Source organism: Temnothorax curvispinosus, unplaced genomic scaffold (genome assembly GCF_003070985.1).
Source record: "Temnothorax curvispinosus isolate PA1 unplaced genomic scaffold, ASM307098v1 QBEX01005604.1, whole genome shotgun sequence".
NCBI classification, from domain to species: Eukaryota; Metazoa; Arthropoda; class Insecta; order Hymenoptera; family Formicidae; genus Temnothorax; species Temnothorax curvispinosus.
The window spans coordinates 1-24,635 of NW_020215384.1; the positions used below are offsets into that span (position 1 = coordinate 1).

At 41.8% G+C, this 24,635-nt stretch overlaps 1 protein-coding gene across 2 annotated transcripts; it reads right to left on the bottom strand.

The window, feature by feature from the left end:
- Positions 1–6: 6 nt before the first annotated feature.
- On the bottom strand, positions 7–8,946 carry LOC112454973 (longitudinals lacking protein, isoforms H/M/V-like). 2 transcript variants are annotated; one of them, XM_025016636.1, is made up of 3 exons: positions 8,417–8,946; positions 4,418–5,470; positions 7–3,892 (listed from the first exon to the last, which is right to left on the bottom strand). In XM_025016636.1, the coding sequence occupies exons 2-3, from the start codon at positions 5,454–5,456 to the stop codon at positions 3,231–3,233; spliced, it is 1,701 nt and encodes a 566-aa protein (XP_024872404.1). In that variant the 5' UTR covers positions 5,457–5,470; positions 8,417–8,946; the 3' UTR covers positions 7–3,230. The 2 variants fall into 2 exon arrangements, with proteins under 2 accessions (XP_024872404.1, XP_024872405.1); XM_025016637.1 differs by lacking the exon at positions 8,417–8,946 and having other exon boundaries at positions 4,418–5,977.
- Between the last annotated feature and the right edge of the window lie 15,689 nt (positions 8,947–24,635).

The window sequence follows — 24,635 nt, forward strand, 5'->3', positions numbered from 1 at the left end:
TTATCGTTAGGCTACCAAGACCGAAAGTGGCATTTTAATTAATTGTAAGATTCATGTCGGTCCTGTTTCGCTCGTTATCGTTCAACGCTAATAGTTAACGCGTCGCGCTCACGTCGTAATAATTAATCAACGATTGAAGGCACGTAGTGGAAAAGAACCCTCACAATGCGTGTTACCATGTTTTAAGGGATGCGCGTTACAGGCGCGTCGGTGCTTCGAAATACGCTCCGCAAGACACACGTGGGTTAAAATTAGATACGCCGATTATATATAAAATGTACTCTCCTCGCATCAACGCTGCGCAATATACTCTGATAAAACTAATCGGCTCTTTAAAAAAAAAAACAACGTACGTCGTATCCATACGTACGAATATCGATACGTGTATAAATTTCCTTAATTAGCCTACATCTTCCGCGTCTATACAAGCTGTCGCAAGTTTGATCTGCAAACCGATAGATATTTCGGTAGAGCATGTAACATACGTTAAATGAGAGAGACGGAAAAAGAGGTCAAAACATATAATATAAAAGAGAGAGAGAGGAATAGCTTGCGATTAACGTAGTTAATCTATACGAAGTCTCTTCTATGCGAAAAGTCACCGAAATAAGATATATTTGCGTATACTTTTGGATATACCGCTTACATTTTCGTATCGCTCGACGAATATCTAATTAATGCGCGGTATACCACACGCAATCGAAGTAGAATTTATTAAAGCTTAACAATAACGTATTTTTACTTACTGCTTGTACTATTGTACTTATAGTGCACTCTGTAATCGGTATAAAAAAAAAAAAATAATAATAATGCGTATCGATAACAATGACTATAAAGTAATATACGCACTCTTAAATAAAATAAAACATAATATAATAGAGCTTCAAGTTGCCTTACGTAATACATTAACGGTGGCAATTTAACTTCGAAGATCTTCGACATTTTGGATCTATGTTATAAAATAGTGGTGCATTTGATCACATGGCTGGCAGGTACTGCATTATCATGCATTATTTCATACACATTCTGTAAATATCTCTTCTCACGCTATAAAAATTCTATTGTGATAAATATGGAATGACTTACATATATATTGAGGTAGTATTGCTGGAAGTAGCTTTGGTCTGCGTTTAGGGAGACAAAGTATCGACGAGAAATTATCAAGCATTAACCCTAGCTGTTCGTCCGTTCTCCATTCGCGTTTTTTTTTAGCATATTCGAGTTTGAATGAAACGTGCTACACAATTGCAAATTAATAATTATTTATATCTTGCATCTCGAAAACCGCTAGGCAAAAAGGTAAAAAGGTAAAATTTAACTTTTGCACTCTTCAACATTTTCGGTATTGTAGGTAATAAATCTATAAATAATCTGCCTCTTAGAATACAGAAAACCTGTCTGTTCGTTTGATTGCAAATTGAAATTTCCTCGATACTTTGCCTCGATAGGTTTGAGTATTTCGATAATCGGCTTGTATATAGGTATATAGATATCAAATCTGCATTTTATCAGTCTTACATTAATGAACACGTAGTTTACATGAGGTATTTCGTTATTATCATTACTGCTGATATGCTTGAGCAATATTGCAATCGTATCCCGGAACTGTGGTCAGTAACGATCAAATACAACGAAGTACTTACAATTGCTAACAAATTAACAGCGACCGACGTCTATGATTATTAAATGATAAATAATACGAAATAATACGAGGTTCGCGAATGAAATGATAGGTCAGCAAATATGCAAGTGGCAAACCGAGATCTATCATCATAGAAAGTATTTCCATTGCTTGCATTTATTGCTGGCACGTTGTCATTAATAAAATATCCCGCTATTGAATGATTCTGATCTCGTCACGCGATAGCGAATAGAGAAGAGGACACCTTGTACATAGCGTCAGATTTCGTTCATGGACTTCGTATTATTTCGCTGTCAATTTGTTAAAGCTTTAATGCTATTACACAAGTGTTGCCGCACAAACGAATATGTCGCAAGACAAAAGAAATTCCTAAATGTTGCGCGGTATAATACCAATTACAGATGTATTTATCTTACCTAATAATTTTACAGATATTTTCGAACGAAGTTTCGAGATATTTTTTTAAATCTGTTTTTTTCTTATTTTATGTCTTTTCACATATTTTTCTTTCTCATCGTCGTTCGTGTTGAAAACTCCAAAGTGAACATTGGCTGGCGACACGTTCTTTTGTGCAAACCATTGCTTTAAACCGTAAATTTTAAAGAGTTTCAGGCGAATATACCTTATAGGCTAGCACTAAACTATGCGCGAATCGCGAATCACGAACAACGAATCAATAAATTTGCAATAATTAACAGCTTTATCGTTACTTTAGTACTTTACTTTTTTTTTAATTGATCATGCGCATTATGATTAGTTAGATCTTATTTGCGAACAAGCTAAAACAGGAATAAATACATTTACGTTCGCCTGCTGTATCAAAATGCATATCCGAAGAACTAAGATAAAACATCCCAGCAAAGCGTTATCAGTAGGCTAGCAATCTGTTTACCAGCAGATTCGAGTAAAATATAAGTAGATTGTCAATTACGTCCGCGTTAATCTCGTGTTCTGCCGCAATGGAACTTGCGCCGACAGAATCTGACGGCAATAATCTGCCAGAAGAAACCGGGCAGAATCTGTGTGTCATTTCGTTGAATTCATAAAATAAAATACATCATTTGAATGATTATGATTAATAACTTTATTTAATAATTAAATGATTATGATAATGAAATGGTAGATACTGCTCGGTTTCTCTACAGTCGCGATCTGCTAATCACATTCAAATTCCGCCAATATTGTCCGCATATGGTCTGCCGACCGAATTTGTGACAGATACTCTACAAAATCTGTTTTCGACTCTATCTGGGATGAAAATACACATTCGGTAAAGAAATACGAGAGAAAAATTCTTCTGCAACTATATACGACGGATAGAGTGATAAGATGCGAGTAATGAGGAGCTCAACATAAAAATAAATTTATTGCAGTTTGTTGGAGAAACAGAAATTAAGAAAATTAATGAGAACCATGTAAAAATGGCTATTTCGAAATGCCTAATTGACTTTCTCGTATACCATAACTTTACGAAGTTCAATGTATGGAGGAAAAAACCGGCAAAATCTCTAAAGTGAGACAATTTTTTAATTTTGAAAAGCAACTCAACTACTCGTATCTTATTACTCTCGTTTCTGGGCCGCAAAAGTTAGCTGTAGTCGCAGCAGTCGTTACTATCAAGCCCTGCTTCCTGCGCCTCGTCTTTAATCGCGACCGATGTAGTGGACGGCGGTATTATCACCGGAACGTCGGATTTGCGACTCACCGACAGATCTTCTACTTGATCATCCAGGTCCTGCTGTTGCTGCTGTTGCTGCTTCTGCTTAGAGCAGCGTATCACCGGACTCGCGCTGCAACGGGTCATCGAGTCTGACATTGAGTCGCGGTCCTGCGACGTGTCCTTCGTTGCCTTCGCATAGGTGGTCTCAAAAACTGCGGCGGCACTGGTGCCGGCCAAACTCTCGATGACGTTGATGTTACTGCTGCCGCTCTCGTTCTCGTTCTCGGACAGGGCATTAACACCGCCGCGGTTGTTGTCGTACAGAGCGCCGTTCGCATTGGCACCGATGCCGTACGGGAAGCAGGCCGTGCTACCACCGTTGCTCGTCGAGCGCCTGAACGGCCGCGACGTCGGGATGCCGAGCTTTTTCACCTTGTCGTAAAGCGTACGCGATGGCACCCCGTATCTTCGCGCCGCCGCGACGGCGCTCATCCCCGTCTTCACCGCCTCGATCGCCGACAGGATGTCTTCTCGGGTGTACTGCTTATAGCGTTTCCACTCTGGTTTTTGCGGCACGCAGTCCGGAGCAGCTACGATAAATCGGTAAAATGTAGTCGTTACGATATCTAAAATTTATCGAGGTATGCAAAATTCTAATGTCATTATAATACTAAAGTATAAAAATTGGATATGTTCGGTGTAGCTAAAAACAGATGGAACTTTTATAACGGGGAATACAAGCTAGCTTTTAATATCCTGAATCGCGACATTATTCTCCGCTGCGAATTTTATAGTAAAAACATATTACACGTGTTATAATAATCTTATTAATGTTATATAATATAATTATGATATATAAAATAACATAATAATATTATATATTATTAATAAAAAAAATAATTCTTTATATTTTCGTGTGATTATTAAACTATAAATACTTCGTTTACCTTCAGTATTCACGTTAGCAGTTCTTCTAACGCTATCGTCTGCCTCTGAGTTTTGTTCGCACGACGTAAATGGCGTTATACTTCGTAGATATTGGGAATATACAGTGTATAACTTAAAAAAATCCGTATCTGCGATCCCCGATATGATATTTGACGTGCTATCGCTACCTGTATTTCTCGCGGTATCCCCGCCGTACGACTGCGGGGACGGTTGTCTCTCATCCTCGTCCATGTAGGAAACGTCGGCGTGGACGGCCTCGCCGTGGGACAGGTCGTTGCTGCGGCGATTGTCGCTGTCGTTCGCGGACCCGTTGCTGCTCGCGTTGCGATAGTGCACCGACTCGTGGCTGTCCGGCTGCAGCAGCGGCATCGTCTGCGAACTGTCAACGTGAGCCTGGCCGAGGACCGTGCGCAAGATCGGCGTGTCGTGGTTCATCAGCAGGGCTGACGACGGCTGCATCGGCTTCCGGCGTTTGAGCGGCGAGGTCTCGATACCGTTGTCGTACCCGCCGGCGCCGGGGCCGCCAACGAGGACGGAGGAGGAGAGCGACGTCGGGAGCTGATGACCCGCGCCCGCGGAGTGCAACGGAAGCGGCCACGTAATCGGCAACGAGCCAGCGAGGGGATGACTTTGAACGCGGTCGAGCGAGACCGCGGATTTCCCGTAAAGGCCGGAGTAGCCGCCGGTGGAGTGCGGCGGTGACGAGTGGCTGCCGCCGCTACCACCGCCGGTGCTCGTGCTGATAGCCGGCGGCGGCGATATCGACGGCTCCATCGACGTATCCTCGCGGCGAAGGTCGCGCGCCGTGTTGCTCTGGCTGCCGTGCTCCTCCACCAGGCCCTTCACCTTCAGCACCTGCGCGATCTTGAGCAGATCGGGTAGCTGATTCTGAGCGACGTTCACCTCGCCGCGATACATGTACTCCAGTATCGCCTGTATCTCCGGAAACCCAGCGTCCTTGAGAATTATTATCGGATGCTGGTCCTGCAGGCCGTGGAACAAATTCTGGAAGTACGTCGAGCACGCGGCCAGCACGATCTTATGGCACTTGACCGTCCTACCGCTTTCCGCGGCGATGGTGACATCGGTGAACGCCTCGTCGTGCAGCAGTTGCTCGAAGACGGACAGCAGGTTCGAGCGATGATTGTTCCATCGTAGGCAGTACTGTTGAGAGGTAGTCATGGTGTCCGGGATGATTTGATCCATCTGCGTTTGGGGACCTGCGGCAAACGCACACTCCTGTTCAAAGACCCGCTCTCGACTGCAGTTCGACCATCTCTGTCGAGGGACAAGACAGAGATCCTGTTTGCCACGCGAATTCTCCCCACCCTGATGCCAGAGTGAGTTTCCTGCCTGTGGCGTTATGATTCATATAGGAAATATCCAAAAATGGTCGGAAAATAAAAGTATCCGAATTTATCTAGCGATAAGGACTCTCGTGCTAGGGATCAAAGTTCACAGATGCATTTAGCTCGTCATTTGCACGCGACGCTTCTTCTCTCTCCGGCAATGGGAATTGAAACAACGAAAATGCCATTCGTATCGATATCGAATTGACGGCATTATCAGATAGAAGCGATTAAAACTGAGACGATTTCAGCGTCGACCTTGTGCGAATAGAAATAATGTCGAAAATTGGGAAAAATTGTATAAAAATTTACAAAACTTTCACAAAAGAACAATTCCGCGTTTTTCGAGAAATTTACGACACGATCGTATAATTTTGTTACCTTGACTATATTAATGATATTTGCAAATTAAAGTGAATTTTTCTTTTATTTTTAACATAATCCAAGTTTGAAAGGATCTATGAAATAGTTATATAAAAAAATACACGTTTGTACACATTTCTTATACATATATAATGTATAATATTATCTAGAGATTCATAATAATCTATATTAGACAAAACATCTCTCCACAAGGTTTTAGACAAGGTTACGAAATGGAAATGGATCTGCATCAATTGCATTTCAGGACGGTCACGTTCCGAATGATTCATTCTACGAATAATAATGCTTGGCCATTAATAGACACGCCTGCGGTAAAAATATTTCTGTTTTCTCCTGCATAACATTCCTCTCGCTGATCTACCTTAGTCAATCCAAATAGATCAGTCGCCGAGTAGTCCCGACGCTGTTTTCGAAACTCGCGTGGCAAAAGATTAGGTATCTTAAGGTCCGAAAGCGATTAGAAAAAGTCTGTACAAATACGAACTAGAAAATGACCACGATAATAAAGATACGATAAGACTGGCGAGACGTCGCAAAATATTTACATTGTGTGTCGAAAGAGCATTCTATTGTATTCAACAGAAATATTCAAATGTAAGTAATTGTAAAAGTTTTCCCAACTAAGTATAATTATTTCGTGTTATATCAAACCTATATGTAGAAAGCCTACTATAATAATGAAAAATATTATAAAAATAAAATCACAGTCGCTTTAGAATCGTGGTTACTGAAACAACTAGTAGTACATATAACAATACTACGCTAATGTTTTAATGCGTTAATACTGTATTACAACATCACACCCGAGCTTATTGTCAATAAAATTGCCCTACGCGGATGAAATTGTAACGCGTTACATCCGCTTTACATCTGCAGTAAATGCAATTCCTAATAATCGGCAACTTTTGCCGATTCCTGAAATTTGATTGTCATTTTCGTACGCGAAACATAAAAATGGTTGAGCCATTGTCGAGCTGTATTTGGAAATTTCCTTAACCCTTACCGTTGGCCGTTTACAGCATAGCGCATGGCCATAAAAGTTTCAAGGCAAAGAGTCAGCGTGAAAGTGATGAAAAAAATAAACCCAACCGTTATTTCTCCGTAAGCCTTCTTTTTATATATTTAAGATAAAAGAACTGAGTTGCTGGGTTACAAAGTAACTATGGCTCTGCTGATATCTTTATGAATAATATTTCATATCCTGCGTCGATCTTACTGCCGATTGTTCAAAAGGTTCTGTAAATTTCGGCAAACGCAGCGCGCATTCGAAAATCTCTAAAATTACATGATTTTTTTCTACTTCGAGCAGATTTTTTATATAAGTGACGAAAAAGTGACGTTTCTTAATGCAGGGTTTCGCCGAGCTTCGCTTGTGCAAGGATTGATACACGAGTTTCTCTTGATTTCTTTTATTGGCTTTATTTTTACACTATTCATCTCCAGATATACCTGCGTAATTTACTTTTTGATACAATATACAACTCAAAGAATATTTATTTATTTATTTTATTTTCTCCTTCTGGGTTGGTCATTTTAGATTTATCCTATCGCAGAGGTCTGTCACTTTTCCGCTACCTATTTTTACCCTCGTAAATGATTGAGATAATGAGAAAAAAAAATGAAACGATCGATGTTTCGTGGCTGGGGTGAGATCGCGTCGCGAGGGGGAAAAGCCAGTCGATATTTGCATTTCTCGTGTAGGGTGAGTTAACCGCTCTCACCGACTTCTAGCTTGATCAGTCGGTCGACCCAGTAGGAATTAGGAACGAGTACGCCGATAACAAGATGATAAGAAAACCGTAAACTGAAATGTTGCATACGTGGAAGCGATTACGACGTCCGCGTCTAACGATGCCAAGGAGCTATAGGAATGAAAACATCTTGACGTAAACTGGTCGACCTGTAAATTATCGACCGATCTACTGGCCAAACGAAATTTAAGCTTGCGAAAAAAGCTCGCGAGGGAAAGGGAGATAAGAGAAAAAATTGCCAGCGACAGAGAACGGCGAGCGATGATCTACAAACGAAAACCAGCTGATCTATAACGATCCAATAACTTGTCACTTTAAGTGGAAAAAAAATCTTTTCGTAGGCGGAAATGTGCATTAGTGCAGCGATGCAGAGATGTTAGAATCAGATAGGCGACAATGCGTTTATTTTGGTAGTAAAGAATTGATAAAATATTGATAAAAAGAACATCTTCGATCACCGATCTCTCTTATCTGTTGCTCCAAACGTTTTAAGGATCTGTATGTAATTTTTTAAAATAAATTGTGCAGTCGTGTGTTAAATTAGAAAAAAAATCGTTAAAATATCCCCAACACACTATGCGCCCCGGCGAGCGAAAAGCAGATAGAATTTGTGATTAATTCCATCCTCCCGGCGAGTCGAATCGTTAGAAGCAAAGAGGAGGAGAAAGTGCGTTGAACTTACTTGGGGACTTGATGGACTCTCCTCTCTCGCGACGGCGAAACACTGCGGGCGAAACACGGGACGATCTAATAAAAGCGAGCGCAGCCGGCGAGATGCAGAGCGGAGACTGACGTTCCGCTTCTCTTACGTCGTATACGTGCTCCGGATGATTTCACGGACGCGCAGGGCGCGGATAATCAAGGAATGACGGGCCCGGAACCACCTCACGGTCGTTATCAATGTCGTTGGTCGCCGATACCAACAAAATCTTCCTCCTCTTTCCGCCCTCCGCTCCCCTCTTTTCAATCTCGTCTAGCCGCGCGTATCGCGAAGTGCACTTACGTATATATATATATGTATTAAACTATCGAACGCGCTTACGGGGGACCCGCGGTCCTCCTTCTCCCTTCTATCGCTCGCTCTTTCCCTTCGCGCGCGCCTCGTATCTACCTATATGTATGTGTATAAGTGTACAAGTGCGGCGGACATGCCGCGCGCGGAGGACGCGAGTGAAAGAGGGAGAAAAAAAAGGGCACGCACACACTCCGGCACGCACTCCTTATTTCACGCACAACCCGCCCACCCCGCCCCCCGTTGTCGATTGCACCGACGTGGAGGACCATGCGCGCTCGCACCCGAGAATGCCGCGCGTTCTCCAAGAGACGAGTGAGACCCGTCCGGGAATCAGAAAACCTCTCTTCCTGCTCGCTCGACGACCACTGACGCCGCTTGCACCATGCCGTTGGCCGTACGACTCTTCGCTCGGCCTAGCCCATCAGTCATAGGGGTGGAACGGTGGAAGTATACGCGTCCATGAGTCGTCTCCTTCTGCGTGTTAGGGCCAATGGCGTAACCTTCGCTAAGGCCACGCGCGACCATGGGGTCCCCGCCCCGTATACACAAGTTTAACGTAATTCTTCCCGCAAGGGGTAAATTAACCAAGACGGCACGGGACCCGCGCGGGCAAAGGCGAGCGACGAAAATGTACCGGGGGTATACCGTGAAATTGTAGGCGCAAACGCGAGGAAAAATTTAAATCCGATGCAAATTCTCAAGCTCATCGTCATAACTCGCCATTGACTTCTTCTGGCGATTTGTGTGAGTCCCGAGGTCAAAGTCCGCGAGGCAGGAAAAGTTGTAGGAAAATTCGGACGCGCTTTTAAAACGGCTTGAAACAAGACGCGTTCTCCTGAAAAAGAAAGATGGAGAACGCGACATGTGTATACGTGGAACATGTGCAGTGGGAGAGATTCCGCCGTACCATTTTCACGAACTTATATACGAAAAGGGATCGTTCCTTTTGCGGAACAGATGTTTAGGAAACTGCCTCTCGCTCGTGCGTTTATTATATCCGAAAACATTTGCTCGTATTTTGGAGAACACCGACGCTTTAATTGACACGATTAACTTTTAACTTTTAATTTAATACGTGTGCTAAAATCCGGAGAGAAATCAACAATATTTTCAATACATATGTACATATATTTTTTCAATTCTAAGTTTTAAACTGCACTTTCGACACATGAAAGTTTCTTCAGAAGAAATAAGAAGCACAGATACATGTCGTCTATGTAATTTTGTTTGTCTACTAAGCGATCGTGCTATTTCTCGCACTGCATGCAAATATAAATCGTAACGACGGATAATTCAATCGTGTACACGAAGAATGTCATAATAAGAACATTATTGTGACCAAGCTAACGGTAGAATCATTCTCAATAAAATTAGTGTGATTAAAAGAAGATCTTGTCGCACAATTACCAGATGACAGAACTAATAAGGCATTAAAATCGATTTTGTAATTAAGTACAGTCTTATGCACCCTCAAAATCATTTGCTAGCTGTATTGAATCTAACTACCAGGAAAAGACTTCTATTGTTTAAAAGTTGTTTACTAGATCGTTCATTATTATAAACGCGTTTATTTTTTATTTTTTTCAAAAATAAATGTTTTTTAAAATGTTTTATTTTAATAGGATGCCTAACAATTTTGGCTAAGAATCTCACATTTAAATTCCTTTCTCGTTGACTTTTCTGACGTCGCGCGTCGTCATTCACGGGCGAAATATGTAAAACTTACGCCTTTGTAAGTTATGCGTGTGTGATAGTGACGCGCGTTTCGGCGCATCGCCACACGCGTATACGCACAGCACACGCACTTATTCGCCTATGCTCGCACTATCGGCCAATCACGCGGCTCCTAGGCCAATATCCTGCGGGATATATCACGCGCGCGTACACGCGGCATAGGCAGGCGGGCGGGCGGGCGTGTCCGTGTGCGTGCGTATTTACAAACGGCGCGATGCATGGAGCCTATTCCTACACCCACGTCAACTTCCCGCACGAAGGGCCCTACGGTACCCAGCGATATAACGCATCCACATGCGTGCGTGAGCGCGCGCGCGCCCCAAGAAACGAGGGGAGGATCGTAGAAAAAAAAAACGAGGGAAGTACGCCTAGCCGTGTGTGCGTTCACGAAAATTGCGACCATTGCGACCACGACCGAACTCCACGACGAGCCAGCAGCCCGCCGTTCGCTGCCGGGTGCGTGCGGGTGTACGTATACGTGTATATGCGTGTGTAATTTCGGCGCGTAGCCCTCGCGGGTAGCAACACGCGGGTCGACCCCGCAGCACGCATACACGCGGGCGTGCCCTACCCGAATTGGGTAACGTTACCATGCGGGGGTTGATGGCATGACGCTTCCACTCGAGTATCGTGAGAAAATCGCAAAGTTCTGGGAGAAAGGAAGGGCGAATGAAACGCGGAAATGCGCGGGGAGAGGCGGCGAGCCTCTCTCCCGGACGAGTCTTAATTAACGGATCTCCGATCCGTTAAATCCGGAGTATATCGAAAGTGGGCAAACCCCATGACGTTATCGTAAGGCATTTAGATTTAACTTAAAGAACTAGGCAGAAAAAAAATTGATCTTTAATCAAGATGAATATATTCAAATCAACGCAATCATTGTTTCATATATAAGCAAGAATCTATAATTTTCTTAAAAGGATTTTATATTTTTGTATTTTAAGAATATTATAATTTAATTTAAATATATAATTGTCACATAAAGAGTACAATATGATTATTTTGATGATGTTATCTTCTTCTTTCGATTTCCTCTTCTTCATTGTAACATAATAAAATTGAATCAACATTATTTGTGTTCACGTAGAGAATATTGAATTTTAAAATAAGATCAAACTGTCTTTATCGTTATAATATGAATATTCTTGATTTAAAAGTGTTATTCTCTATCCAATATTTTTTGCTTTCCATTCATAAAAATTATTTTTGGACACTAAGAATATATTTTTCTTTGTTGAACTACATATAATGCTTTGATGCAAGTAATTTATCATTATTTAACGCTGTATAATCTCATTTTACGCTTTACATGCCAAAACTGAAGATATTCTCTAAATAAGAATATATTTTTTTCTATGTACATACCTAACGTATGTTGATAACGTTATATAAACAAGAAAGTAACGAAGATACATAGATTGTTTGAAGAAAGTCACGTTCTGTTTAAGCAATACTGAAATTGTTTTCCTCTCCTACAATGTTAAAATATATCAGTTTGAACCTATTTCAATTGTCTCTGACTTTGAATATGCCCAACTCGGAAGACGCCTCTCACATTATTAAAATATGCATAAGTTAAAAAACGGAGAAACATTTTTGAGTACTGAGATACGTTTTATCAAATATCCTGTCTGCAAATATATGTAGCACGCATACCAATTATACAGTCTCTAAATATTAATTTATTACATGATATGATATAGCATAGAATTTATTTTAAAGAATTTGTTACGCCTTTCTCTCTCTCTTTCAAACGATGGAACTTTATTATATTTATCGCGTTAAACATCACAATATAAAAGACATTATACAATATTAGCGAATTTCGAAACGATGAGAGAAGAGGACCTATCACGATTGTGACATAGAATATTCATATGGCGTGTCGGATATAAAAGTCTCGGACGTGGAATTTCTTGGATTGCGTCCCTCCTCGACGTCGCTTTCACACGAATTTTCAATTCTGTTTGCCGTAAACCGCGTATGCAGTTGCCTGTTCGAGAATGGCCGAAAATATGCGGCATCATTCCTCCTTATCTTGGGCGTGTGTCTAAAAACGGAGGAAAGGCCCACGATAAAGCGGACGTTGGTCGAAGAAAATCGCTTCCACGGTCTGTACGTGCGAGAGGGAGCGCGCGCGTGTATGTGTATGCGTATACGCGTATATATGTGCGCGTACGCGCGTGATACGTGCAGCGGGCGTTTTTCTCAACGCCACGACGATGACGACTCCAATGACGATTTCGTAGAGGGGATCGAGCGAACGAGGCGAAACGGAGGAAAGAAAGAGAGGGGAAAGAAGGGAGAGATAGAGAGAGACGGGAGGAAGAAAGAGGAGGTATGCGACGATGGCAAGGTGAATCTTTGTCCTGTTGCGCCATCGAAATTCTACCTTATATCCCGAGGTATACGCAGGCAGATGCGTATACAGGAACGCTATGACAACAACCGGTGCATAAGCGGGTCGGTCTGATCGCCGCAGGGTGCGTCTTTCGTACTTTGTACTCGTGACGCATCCCACGATCACGTTATGATATTTATATAGGCGCGCGGCACATCGAAATGTACGATTTTCCCTACGAATCGATCTCGTACAATGTCGTTATAGAAAATCGAATTTTTAATGCGCTAATGATGATCGTTGAACTTATACTGGCCGGGGGCTGTCGCAATCGAGATAACGAGAAGGAAGTTCATAGAGCAAACTTGCGCTTTATCAATTTTAGATATATAATTGACCCTCCGTGTGCATACGTGGGTCTACGGCGTCCGAGCCGTAAATAATACCTGCTCGTGACTGTAAAACTTGCAAGTCAGAAAATATTAAATAAACGATGTCAAAATGACTATAAAATCGTCGACTACAATGTAGATAGATGTTTCATAAATTTTTTCAGTTCTTTTTTTAATACTTTAAGGGCCGGTTGTTCCAACCTATTGGTAAGCTACCTGATAGTTAAATCACATGTCTATCTTTGTCCAATGTAAAGGATAAACAAAGACATACATATGATTTAACTATTTAGGTAGTTTATCAACAGGCTGGAACAACCAGCCCTAAGATAGGGAAAAATAGCGTCGAACGTAACAGACGCGTGTACAATCCGAAGGTATATTAAAAGAAAAACGTATACAGACGGAGGGTTAAGACTCGATAATTAGTTGAAAAATATGTCGTTTCTTCTCAGATCCGAAAGGAAGAACTTTTACAAAAAAAAAGGGTTTTTACAAACAGTTCTTCCTTTTTAGTAGCTTACAATTGCGAATCGGTGTCTGAATACACGTGATGAGGAACATTTTACTGCGAATTTGTGGAGAAAACCATAAAAATTACCTGCGCTACGTGAAACACCCTTGCCTGTGTACCTTTGTCACATCTGTATTGCATCGGTTTTATGTCTACCGTAAATAACATGTACGTGACCCTGAAATCGATTGACACTTTTAGAATCAGTATTCTCCGGTAAACAAAGTGAAAAACTTATCGACTAGAAAGAAGAAATAATTTGCGTCTAAAAGCTTCTACTTATCTTACTTCTTTCTGCACTTATATGACAATACATATCAGTCTATTAAAAGGCAGCGTAATTAGACATACCTGGGTACAATAAGAGAAAATTTTTGACGTATACGTATAGCATCACAGATATTTTGGAACTTTTTGATAAGAACACAAGAAAAAGGTCACGGACTATCGGCAGTGCGATAGAAAAATGTGGCGCCGACTGCTGCAACTATTTGCTTTACAACACCTCGATTTCAATGTGTTATTCTCCCGAAAATTCGATGGTTCTTAAAGTTTCTATCTTCCGTAATATGCCGTCCATCGCTACGCAATGGCGAGCGATATCGTTTCTTCGGCGCAACCGTGTACAGTTGTGGACATTCACCGAGATACTGGCGTACATAACAAATGACTGAGTACTCCTTGAAATTTCATAACTGAGAAAAGCCTCGTATCAGAGGATTTTCGCGTCTCGAGCCGATAAGTCTAAATATATGTACTCTAGCTAGTCAGGGATTGGACTACGCTAGAAAATCGTGAGAACTGAGAAGATAAAATTCGTTTTATAAGTCATTATATTTGTTATTCTCTTATGCAGTTCTAGTACATTTTATTAGCCTTAAAATATATTTAATTTAATATATTTATTTATTTTCCTATCAAATATACAGTTATTTCTCATGAAATTTGCATCCTTGTGAGACAAGTCATTGATAACTTTTACACTATTTCGTGATGCAAAGTAAGGCGCGAAAACCGTATAAAAAATACTGATTACGGATACACGCGTGGAGATGTACAGGTATTTATCGATCTTGGTATATTAACGTCGCTTCCTAGAGCGGGGCTCGTTAGCGCTTTTTCACGACCACTGGTCGCAATCTTCCTCGAGCACCGTGACTCCGATTCGAGATCGAATTTTTGATCGACACAAAAGTCGGCGCATTGCAGCTACGATCAAAATGGAAAGGGGACGAAGAAATTTTTTTCTCCTTGAGCATCCTGAAAGAGAAGGCTCCCCCTTCGTTACGGCGTTACGCCGACGAGCGAGAAGGGACGAGGTGGAAACCCTATAAAGGAAAACAGGTTCCTCATAAGCCCTGGAGTTGCTTGGTATCGCGCCGCGCCGTTGGCTTTTCGGGTTCTCGCCCTCTCTCTCCTCCTCGTGGGCGAGGAGTATGGAGATGCGTGCGATGTTCCCGGCTCCTTCGCGCGTTCAATGTCCATCGCGTGCGCGCGTGTTGTACGCGTGTGTGCGTATATACGCGCGTGCATGCACGAGCGTAACGTCGGTCGCCGTACAATCGGATGCGTTAATAATGCCCGACACGGAGGATATATCTCGCGGCACGCGATTCGCCGTTTTTCTTATTCGTCGCGTGTGGCGTGAAAATTTCTTTTACGCGTCGTTAATTACGTTAACGAGAACGACGCGTCCCTTTAAGCATTCCTGAGATCTTGAACGAATGGATATCGCGCGTACATCGTGAGCTGTTAATGCGCTCGACTGTACACACACGTCGACTATTCACGGGCGTAACGACGCGACGCGGCCTCGCCCTTTGCCGGCCACATTGCAAGGTCATTGACCGCCGAGTGTGCGGACCCCCGATCGATGATCAGCTACCTGCTGACACATTGTCGCCAGCACAATGGACGAAGTATCCGTCGTCTGGTCGGTCTGGTGGTGCACAGGCATCCCCCGGCATATCCACCCCGCGCGCGTCTCTGCGCGCGTCAAGTGCAATTATTCCTTATGCCTGAAAGAGAATTAGGCCCTCCGCTTTTCTTCCTTTCTTTCTCTCTGCCTCTTTGCATATCCCATCCGGGTCCGTTCTGCCTTTCGACACCTTTACAATGCTGACCATAACCATTGACCGTAATACCCTATTTACCGAGCAGCGGCTGTAACAGGTGTTACGTAGGTCTCTCGTTCGCCGTTGCGCGAAAATGCAGAACGGAACGGGAGCGCTTCCGGGTGAAATGTGGGTCATGCGAGGACGGCGTGTTAAAGGCGATCTCGAAGAGGAATTCGCGAGGAATTCTACATTCTACATACTTCGTAATTATGTCACGCCAGTTATGATAAACGATGGAGACTAGACCGCGCGGTACACCTGATGTGTTCGTCGCGTTTCAAGAAATCTAACAGATTTATAAAGTAAATCTATAATATTAATATTAATATAATTTTTATAAAATCTATATTCCATTAATTTGAAAAAGGTCGTCGTGCGACAAGAAGGAAAAAGACATGTCATTTTAAAATAAATTGCATCATTGACATTTTAATTTTTAATACGAGATAATTCTTCCACCTACGCTTCGTAAAGCGCAGATTTTATTTCTTATTAGGAAGATCATAACGGGGGAAAAGACATATCATTTTTATTGAAATATAAATTGCGTTGTAAGCGTTTTAATTTTTTATACGAGATAATATTCTTCAACCTACGCTTCATAAGTTTTGTTTCTTATTAGGAAGAATTGTACTTTGAACTTACTTTAATTACTGCTCGTTATATCTCTTATTTATTTATTTACAAAAATTTTAAGCGGGATAGAAAGGCCAGATAAAATAGGTAGCGAAAAACGTTAGAACTCCACACTCCTCACTGTATAATTTTTACGTAAACGCGCCCTTCCTGTCGCAGGATGCCGAAAAGTCAGAGCTACAAGATCCCGTGGCCAACAGCTTAGTAAAATCCACGCTCAGCTCGCCGACTTCCGTCGATCATCATCCGGTCACGAAAAACACGGGTGGTATCCTGCCATTAAGCCACTGAATTCCTAAATAACCGCATCTCTGTCATACAAACGTATCGCTCGTATCTGAGGACACGCGACGAATCACAAGCAGCTCGCTTATACAAAATTGCACGCGTATACCTACGTTCGATACCCCGCACACGTAACACCCGGGGAAAGTATAAACATATCGCGCAACCCTGCAACAAGTCGAAATTATCGCTTTGGTAAATCATTAACGATATCTCATTAGACGCATAGATAGCTCGACGCACACCAGATTATTTAATCGGGACTGTGTCACTCCGGTGCATGTAATCTAATGTAGCACAATAATAACACGATAATAATAATAATTATTATTATTATATAATACTTCTGATTATATCTCTCTAATAACTGGTAAATATGATAAAATAGGTTCAGAACCGGATTTAGAAGTGAAGTGCATCGGAGATGGCTTAGAGAGAAAATCTACCAGCGAGACAAAGTGTTGGGTAAAAAAGCATTCACCGTTTGCCGGACCCTGATATTCTCAAGCTGCTGGCAGATCTCCCCTAGATGCCACTTATAATTTGGATTAGATGAAACAGCAGGTACGAGCAGCTGTATCGAGCATGTGCGCTTTAACGTACTTACGAGAAATAGCACTTTTTAAAAATATATATATTGTGTCATTTTACATAATCTTTATTAGAAGAGAAAAAGGAAGAGAAAGACGCCTCGAACTAAAAAGAAAAACACTCAAAAACAAAAATTAAACCGCCATCAAAGCATATTAAATATATTTTTGTGTCATTTTCTGACAGTTCTGACGGTGAAGGTAATAATGAATGTTAAGTAATGAATATCTGGTAGCTGAACCGGTCATAACTTCTTCCGCCATCCGCCGCAGAATCTAAACTTAATTTTCTAGTGATGTATCCACTCAACAATATCTACAAAATGGCATATGATTAAATGTTGTGCGTCAATGGCCCATTTTGAGCGAGATTCTTTACGCATGCTAAACATAACATCATGAATCTCGATCAAAATATCGTTATTTAAACAATACGTCTGACAAAAAATAATACAACCGACTCGAACTTAAGAAATATCTTCATACCTTTGAAGAATTAATCGTTTACCGTTTACCGTATGAAGATATTTCTTAAGTTCGACGTTTTTGAGACTTGAGACTATTATTATTATTTCTATCAATCGCCTCTACAAATGTATAATATATATAAGTCAAGTTCATAGTTTCGTGCGTTCATAGATTAAAACCCATGATAAAAGGGAGAGGTATTGTGTATACTTGTAATTGTGAAATTGCAATATTGACAAAAATATAAATCAAACAAAATTATCTCTCTTATTCGATCTATCTTCGATTTATCTTTTCGATTTGAGCAATCAAGAGACACGATAGATGAAAGCAAGACGTTATTCGGAAAATAATAATTGACCTGAAACACTTGGTGATTTTATGAACATTATAAAAACATTAGCGTTACTCGTATTATTATCAGAGTCAGCGTCGGAATAGAGTCGCTTGTATTATTAATCAAAACTGGCGTCGCCAAGTGGCGTCGGGGCGACCGACCGGCCCTTCTCTCGAGCCGCATAATTTTAGGTTCCCGGCGCGCTTTCTTCCTTCTTCCTTCTCTCCTATACATCTCTTCTTCTTTTTTTTTTCTCTCTCTCCTCTTCTTGTGACTTTGAAAATCGGTGAAGCGCCGATGCGCGCGCGCTCGCGGCAACGCGGCTCGGCGCGGCCGGGTCGCAATAAAAAATAAGCGACGTGTACCCCACATATAGGGCGTGGGTTTATCTGCATTAGGCGAGTGTTAGTGGGTCGGCAACCCGCAAACCGGTCCTGGGATCACGTGGAATGTTAGCTCTCGCAGCGCGCGGCGACGTTGCCACGTGTATTATGCGTGATTTTCTAAAACTGCATCTACGCAGGCTGGGCTGCGTGCACGCACGCCCGCACGCACTCACGCGCTCACGTGCGCTCACGCACACGTTCACGCACACGTGCTCGGTCTACGCATGTGATTTTTCCCGACCTATTCGCTCTCGCGGCCGATGCTCCTTCGCCTTTCTTCCTCCTCTTCTTTCTTTTTGGCTGACGCGACGGCGCGTTTTAGGCACCGAAAAAAAATTCTCGTATAATTCTCGAACGCACGAGAGTTACGCTTGCGACCTCATATGATACCCGCCGGAGAATTTATTAAACTAACGTATATGTACAATATGCAATATCATAGTTTGTTGACAATTGCATGCCAACGGAAAACAAAAAAGCTATTACACGCGCATTATCGAGATAATAAGAATGTAAAAAATGTAAAATCAGGTCTTTCCGAGCCGATGGAGGACGCGAGGGGAACACGTAGGTCTTGGTTTATCCGGAGCCTCGTCCGGAGCGCACATATTTAGGTATTTATGCAAGCACGGTAACACGGTATCTAACAGTGTAATCGCGCTTTCACAATCGGCATGTATTTACTGCAGTTGTATTGACTTTGAAGGGACACGTAACTGTCCCTACAGCCTTTGATCTGACCTTCCTCCTTATACCAATAGAAAGCACGGCTTATCGCAATCCAGCAAATCAAGATACATTTTGTTATTTTTCAACAAAATACTACCAAGACCAACACCAGGTACGAGACGCTTTCCTGGAAATGACTGTGTACTTAGGCACGTATTGTATCGTCAACAATTTCCATGATCAATATCTTCGAGCGTCCAGCGCGATAAATACAAGATGGTTACCAACTTTCTCGGAATGGAAAATACTGCGGTTTCGTAATATACTGCGACCAAATGCGACTGTGCATTCGGCGTCAGAAATGCGTTGACGCAATCGAAATTCGGAGCGTGTCTGACAGTTTGGCCGTACGTGCTCACCGTGCGTAAAATCCCAAGTAAAAGAGTCATATGAAAAGTCAGCGACAGCTGATTACGCAATGTCCGAGTAGCCGAAAGTAAGATGTATATCCTGAACTTTTCAAGAATCCCTTTTAACTGTATGAAAATATTTTACGCGACTACGCGCTCGAATGTACGTACGTTCGCGAGAACGTTTTTACACACGACCCACCACTATCTCTTATCAGTTGCTCTAAGGATTACGGCTCTTCCGGCTTACGAGTAGACTCATCCCGCGGTCAAGAGCGCGTTCCTCTCGAAGAGAATAAAGAAAAAATTTATGGAAAAAGAATCGGTCACATTGGTCAGAGAATCTCTGCGCTTATCTGTTTATCTTGAGATTATTGTAAGGGTATTATCGTAAAATCACACAAACATCATTTCTCATTGCACAAGAACATTATATTATATAATACGATCAAGAAAAAAGAACACAGAACATATCGTAATGTCGTGATATAAAGAAAAAAAAGAAAGAGAAGGGGAGGAAGGAAGAGAGAGGGGGGGAGAGAGAGAGAGAGAATCGTTCGAAGACGACCGCTTGGACGAAACACGAAATTTCTCGGGAGCTCGCGCCATTCCTTCCGGAATGCAGATTCGCGGAAGGAGCATCCCCGGTCACGTGCGCGATTTCAGCGCGTAACGCGACCTTGTAACACTTCCGCGCGGTGAAGGAATCTACCTGGAAGAAAAGAGAAAGAACGGAGAGAAGGAATAAGGAGAAAAGCGAGAGAGAAGAGAGGAGCCTCCTCGCAATCGCGCGGGGAGAAACTGGTTTCTATTTGCGGGCTTCCGCCCGTTCGACAACCCCGCGTGGTCGATGCACCGGGCGCTCTCGTTCGACGACTTTCTCAGCGAGGCGGAGCAACGTACTCGACATGAGGATTCCACTGTTTAAAAGAGAGAGAAAAACGCTGCCACGCGGTCATTCGAGGAGTCGCGGCAAATTTCAGTCTGTGAGTTCGTTGCTTCGTTTGTTTTTCTTCCCGTTAATTACAGATACGCAAAGTTGTGCGACCGATTAATTACGGCGTCCGATGCCGATGAATCTGCTTGCCAAAAAGTAAATAAATATGTGATGCTCGTACCGTTATAGTATAGACTTCAATATTTATAGGCTCGACATTTGCAATGGCAATGTAACTGATTTCTACTCGAAAATTTGTATCGTAATGACAGAATTTCACATAATCTACTTACGACGTGTATGTAACAGTTTTATGCGTAATTATTAATAAATCCTTTCTCACCTATTTGTACAATATTCGAATAAACCTCGAACCGTAAATTTTCCAGAAGAGAGAAAGAGAGAAAATTCTTTGCGTAGAGATAAGTAGAGATAAGTAAAATCGATGAAAAGCTGATATGCTGTTTCGATACAATCTCGGACAGTCTACGAGCCAAATAATTTTCACTGTCAAAAGTATCATATAAATTAGAAGATTAATACTAGTATTAATACTAAATATATATACATATATGTATAATAAATATATAGTGAAACACTGAAGTAAATGCCATTAAAGGAACAATACAAAGCTAGCGAGGGACATAAAGCGATTGGGAAGAAGGGAAACTTAGGCAAGCGGAAAGTGGTACTGTCCCAATAGGGATCGACGTCCGCAGAAGAGGTAGAGGCAGAAAATCGATGATCGCCGATCGGATTGAAAGGAGCAGCGGCCTGTAACAGGTGCCGCGCTGCTAGATAGCGCAGGAAACGCAAGCCGGTCATTGTCGGTTCCAAGGGCACGCCGCTATAAAAAAAAAACCCTTCTATCGCATCCGAGAACGCGGTGTATAAAAAGAGGGCTCACGGGAAAATGGAGACAGAGAGAGGGAGAGAGAGGAGGGCGAGAGGGAGGATGACCTTGATGGATAGGGTTGTCCAATGAGGATCCCGAAAGAGACGCGTAGATGCGTGAATTGTACAGCACCGCTCGCCGGGCCGTTTACGTGTAAGTCACTTTCCCCACGTGCGTGTGCACGTGCGTGAACGGGCGTGAGCGTGTGCGCCGGTTATACAGGGTGTCCGATTGTCTCAGCCACGACGGGAAGAGCGAAACGGGATTGAGCCAAGCCCGCTCTGTTTTCGTGCTCGATTCTTCGAGAGAAATACTTGTCAACTGTCTCTTTCTTTAGGTGCAGCTGCCAACAAGTGTTTCGTATCGAGAACGTGAAGAAAGCCGTTTTCTGAAAACGACGTTCTTGTCCACGATACTCCTTTTCCCGATGCCCGATGGGGAGTCCGAAATTTAAGAGGAGAAAAGAGGGAAAAGGGTTTGGAAAGTAACCCTTTGACTGAAATCGTCTGAAGGAATTTTGTCGCTTCGGAATTAATATTATTTTATCTGTAATTGATGCATTCGTGGCTGGGTATGTGCGTGTAGAACCTTTCATAAGCAAAACGGGGTCGGGATTTCAAAATAGAGTCGCTCACACATATTTGACAAGTTTCACAGACTCGCTGCAAATACTCTATCCAACATATCACACAAATCTCCAATTATTTCTGTTTTATACAATTGTATGAAAATTATTCACGGTAATACCACTTGGTTGGCATCCTCTCGTACGAAAAGCAATAAAATGTTCAGCACTATCATTAGACAGTCTTTTCATTTACAAGTGATTAGTAGAATTTCAAACTTTGCATAATTATATTAAATTTTAACAAGTTTATCTGTGTTAAGACATATATAGTCGCGCATAATATTCTTCATAAGTTTAACTTTTAACGTCCAACGGCAGTGGAAGTGGGACACCCCGTAGCTAACGCTAACTGCAATCCGAAGCCGGTTTAAAGTTTCCACGCTACCCCGCTCCCTAAATCGAGTTGGCATCGGGGCGTCCCTCCGCGTCCAGCATGCATGCGCCCTTGGGAGTGTACAGCCGGGTGGATTATTAACCACAGGACGCGGGTTGCAGCCGGCGCGGGCGGTTGAATTTCCTCGAGGCGGCGGCCCATTTGCTCGAGAAGAAGCCGCGCCTCTACGCAATTTATATAACTGCGCATAATTAATTTATATGTAATTCCGCTCGTGAAAAACACCGAAGGAACTCGGCGACGAGTCGCGAAGCGATCCTCCGTGAACTCGAGAACGCGCCTTTAATGAGCTCGATGACATCAATTTCTTCGTAATTGCGCGGGACAATAGCAACGGCTCGAGGCGTCTTGTGTAGCTGTACTAAGTCTCGATGCTCATATTCGCCTGAGGCGAATTTCAGGAGGGGACAGTCGTGTCCGGATACTCAAATATTATTTTGTTTGTACCGAGCAAACACGCAACGGCTGGATAGTACATTCCTAGTAAAGGAATCTGAAAAAAATTCCTCCGTGGTATTGGGAGGATCGTATCGAGAGCAAACACGGCGAAAAGCTAAAACGAGATAATGCCACGGTTACTTTCTAACGGTCACTTTTTTTTTAACCGCTCTCTAAGACTATTTTTATGTATCCAGATAAATGTGTAAACTCATATCTTACTTATGGTCATATCTTACTTATATCTTAGACGTTATTTATATCCTACATATCTGTTTATATCTCGTTTATACCTGATTTATATCTTTACGCGTTTATTTTTTTACATGTTTTTATAGTAAATATTTCCAGCGCATTGATCGAGTGAATTCTTTCCTGTCCTTCACTTTTTCAGATTCAGGAAATTGCGATTTGTACACGGTCATTTCCGGCTGTTTCGGGGATCGTTGCCCAATCTCTTTGCAAATTTAGGAGCCTTCACAAAAGAAAAGGGATAAAAAAAAAAGGATATGAACGGTCGTCCGAGAAACTCGTAAAGCCATTTCAGAGTGCATTTGGACATTGACAACACGTAATATTCGCAACAATGAGAAAAAAAGCTGTCGTATGGACATGCCTGTTGTACCTGTATTGTTTCGATCAAGAGACGAGAATGTTTGTCCTATGCAAGCAGTTTCAGAAAAGAGTTACGTGCAGAAAGATAAGGGAAGAATAAACATGTGAAAGTCTTTTTCTTTTGTAAATTACGAAGTATCGTAGTAAAAGGATTGAACAGATATAAATTCCAGGTATATATGTCCAAAGTGCTGTAGAAGACCTTCGTTTTACATCATTATGCCATTATTGATGAAGTTACAGCAAAAATATACGAACAATTTTGTTTTTTAACGTACATGTTTGTAATTATTCATTGCCGATTTGTATAATGAAATCTATATTGCCTGCATATCGAGAAAACAGTATAAGATAGTTTACAAGTACAGCCTCATAGAAAAAAATTAAAAAGATAAAACAATATTTATATGTGATAATATTGTATGTGATAATTTATTATCTGTTCAATATCCCCACAATTGGTCTCAACCGCGAAAAGTTAGAAATTATATCCAGTCAAAAAAAAACATTGAGAAGCAAATAGTATTATTTGCGCAATATATTGTACTATAGTGCTGAACTCTAGGTATTCAAGGATGTTTTTTTAAGTTTTGACGTATTTTATGTATTTTACGGAATGAAAGGCCATACTCGTAAATCTTAGATTCTTCGCGTATACCCTTTTCTGCACTACCCTTTTTTTACCCCTTTTTTTATGGGCATTCTTGCGAAACAAAGGACCTTGAAGAGAAAGTTTTAATTCAAAGACTAAAGAACAATGTTAAAAAAAAGATGTTTCGCTCCAAGGGGAATAAAATAAGCCTTTCCGGATTTGACGAAGATACGCTAATACGATAAATTAAAGTGAACGAAACGGTTAAATTTGCACCGAGTCACGGTAAGTCACAGTAATAACTTGAAAGACAAATCAGAAACGTAAAAACGTTTTGCGAAGGTGATTTCCAAAGTTTTTTCAGTACGTGGAAATCATCCTACCGAACAAATTAATCTATTGTATCAAAAGTAGAAGCGGAAAAATCACATTTGTCCAAAGTTATTTCTGCAAGCCCATCAGGAGATACATATATGTTACAGGGAATTCGTGTGATTCGTTTTTTTTT

Bases quoted from the DNA above. Each gene is read 5' to 3' on its own strand.
- LOC112454973 (XM_025016636.1), bottom strand. From the start codon at position 5,456: ATGGATCAAATCATCCCGGACACCATGACTACCTCTCAACAGTACTGC. The intron at 3,893-4,417 runs GTAGCGATAGCA...GATTTATCGTAG, and splicing joins GGATACCGCGAGAAATACAG to CTGCTCCGGACTGCGTGCCG.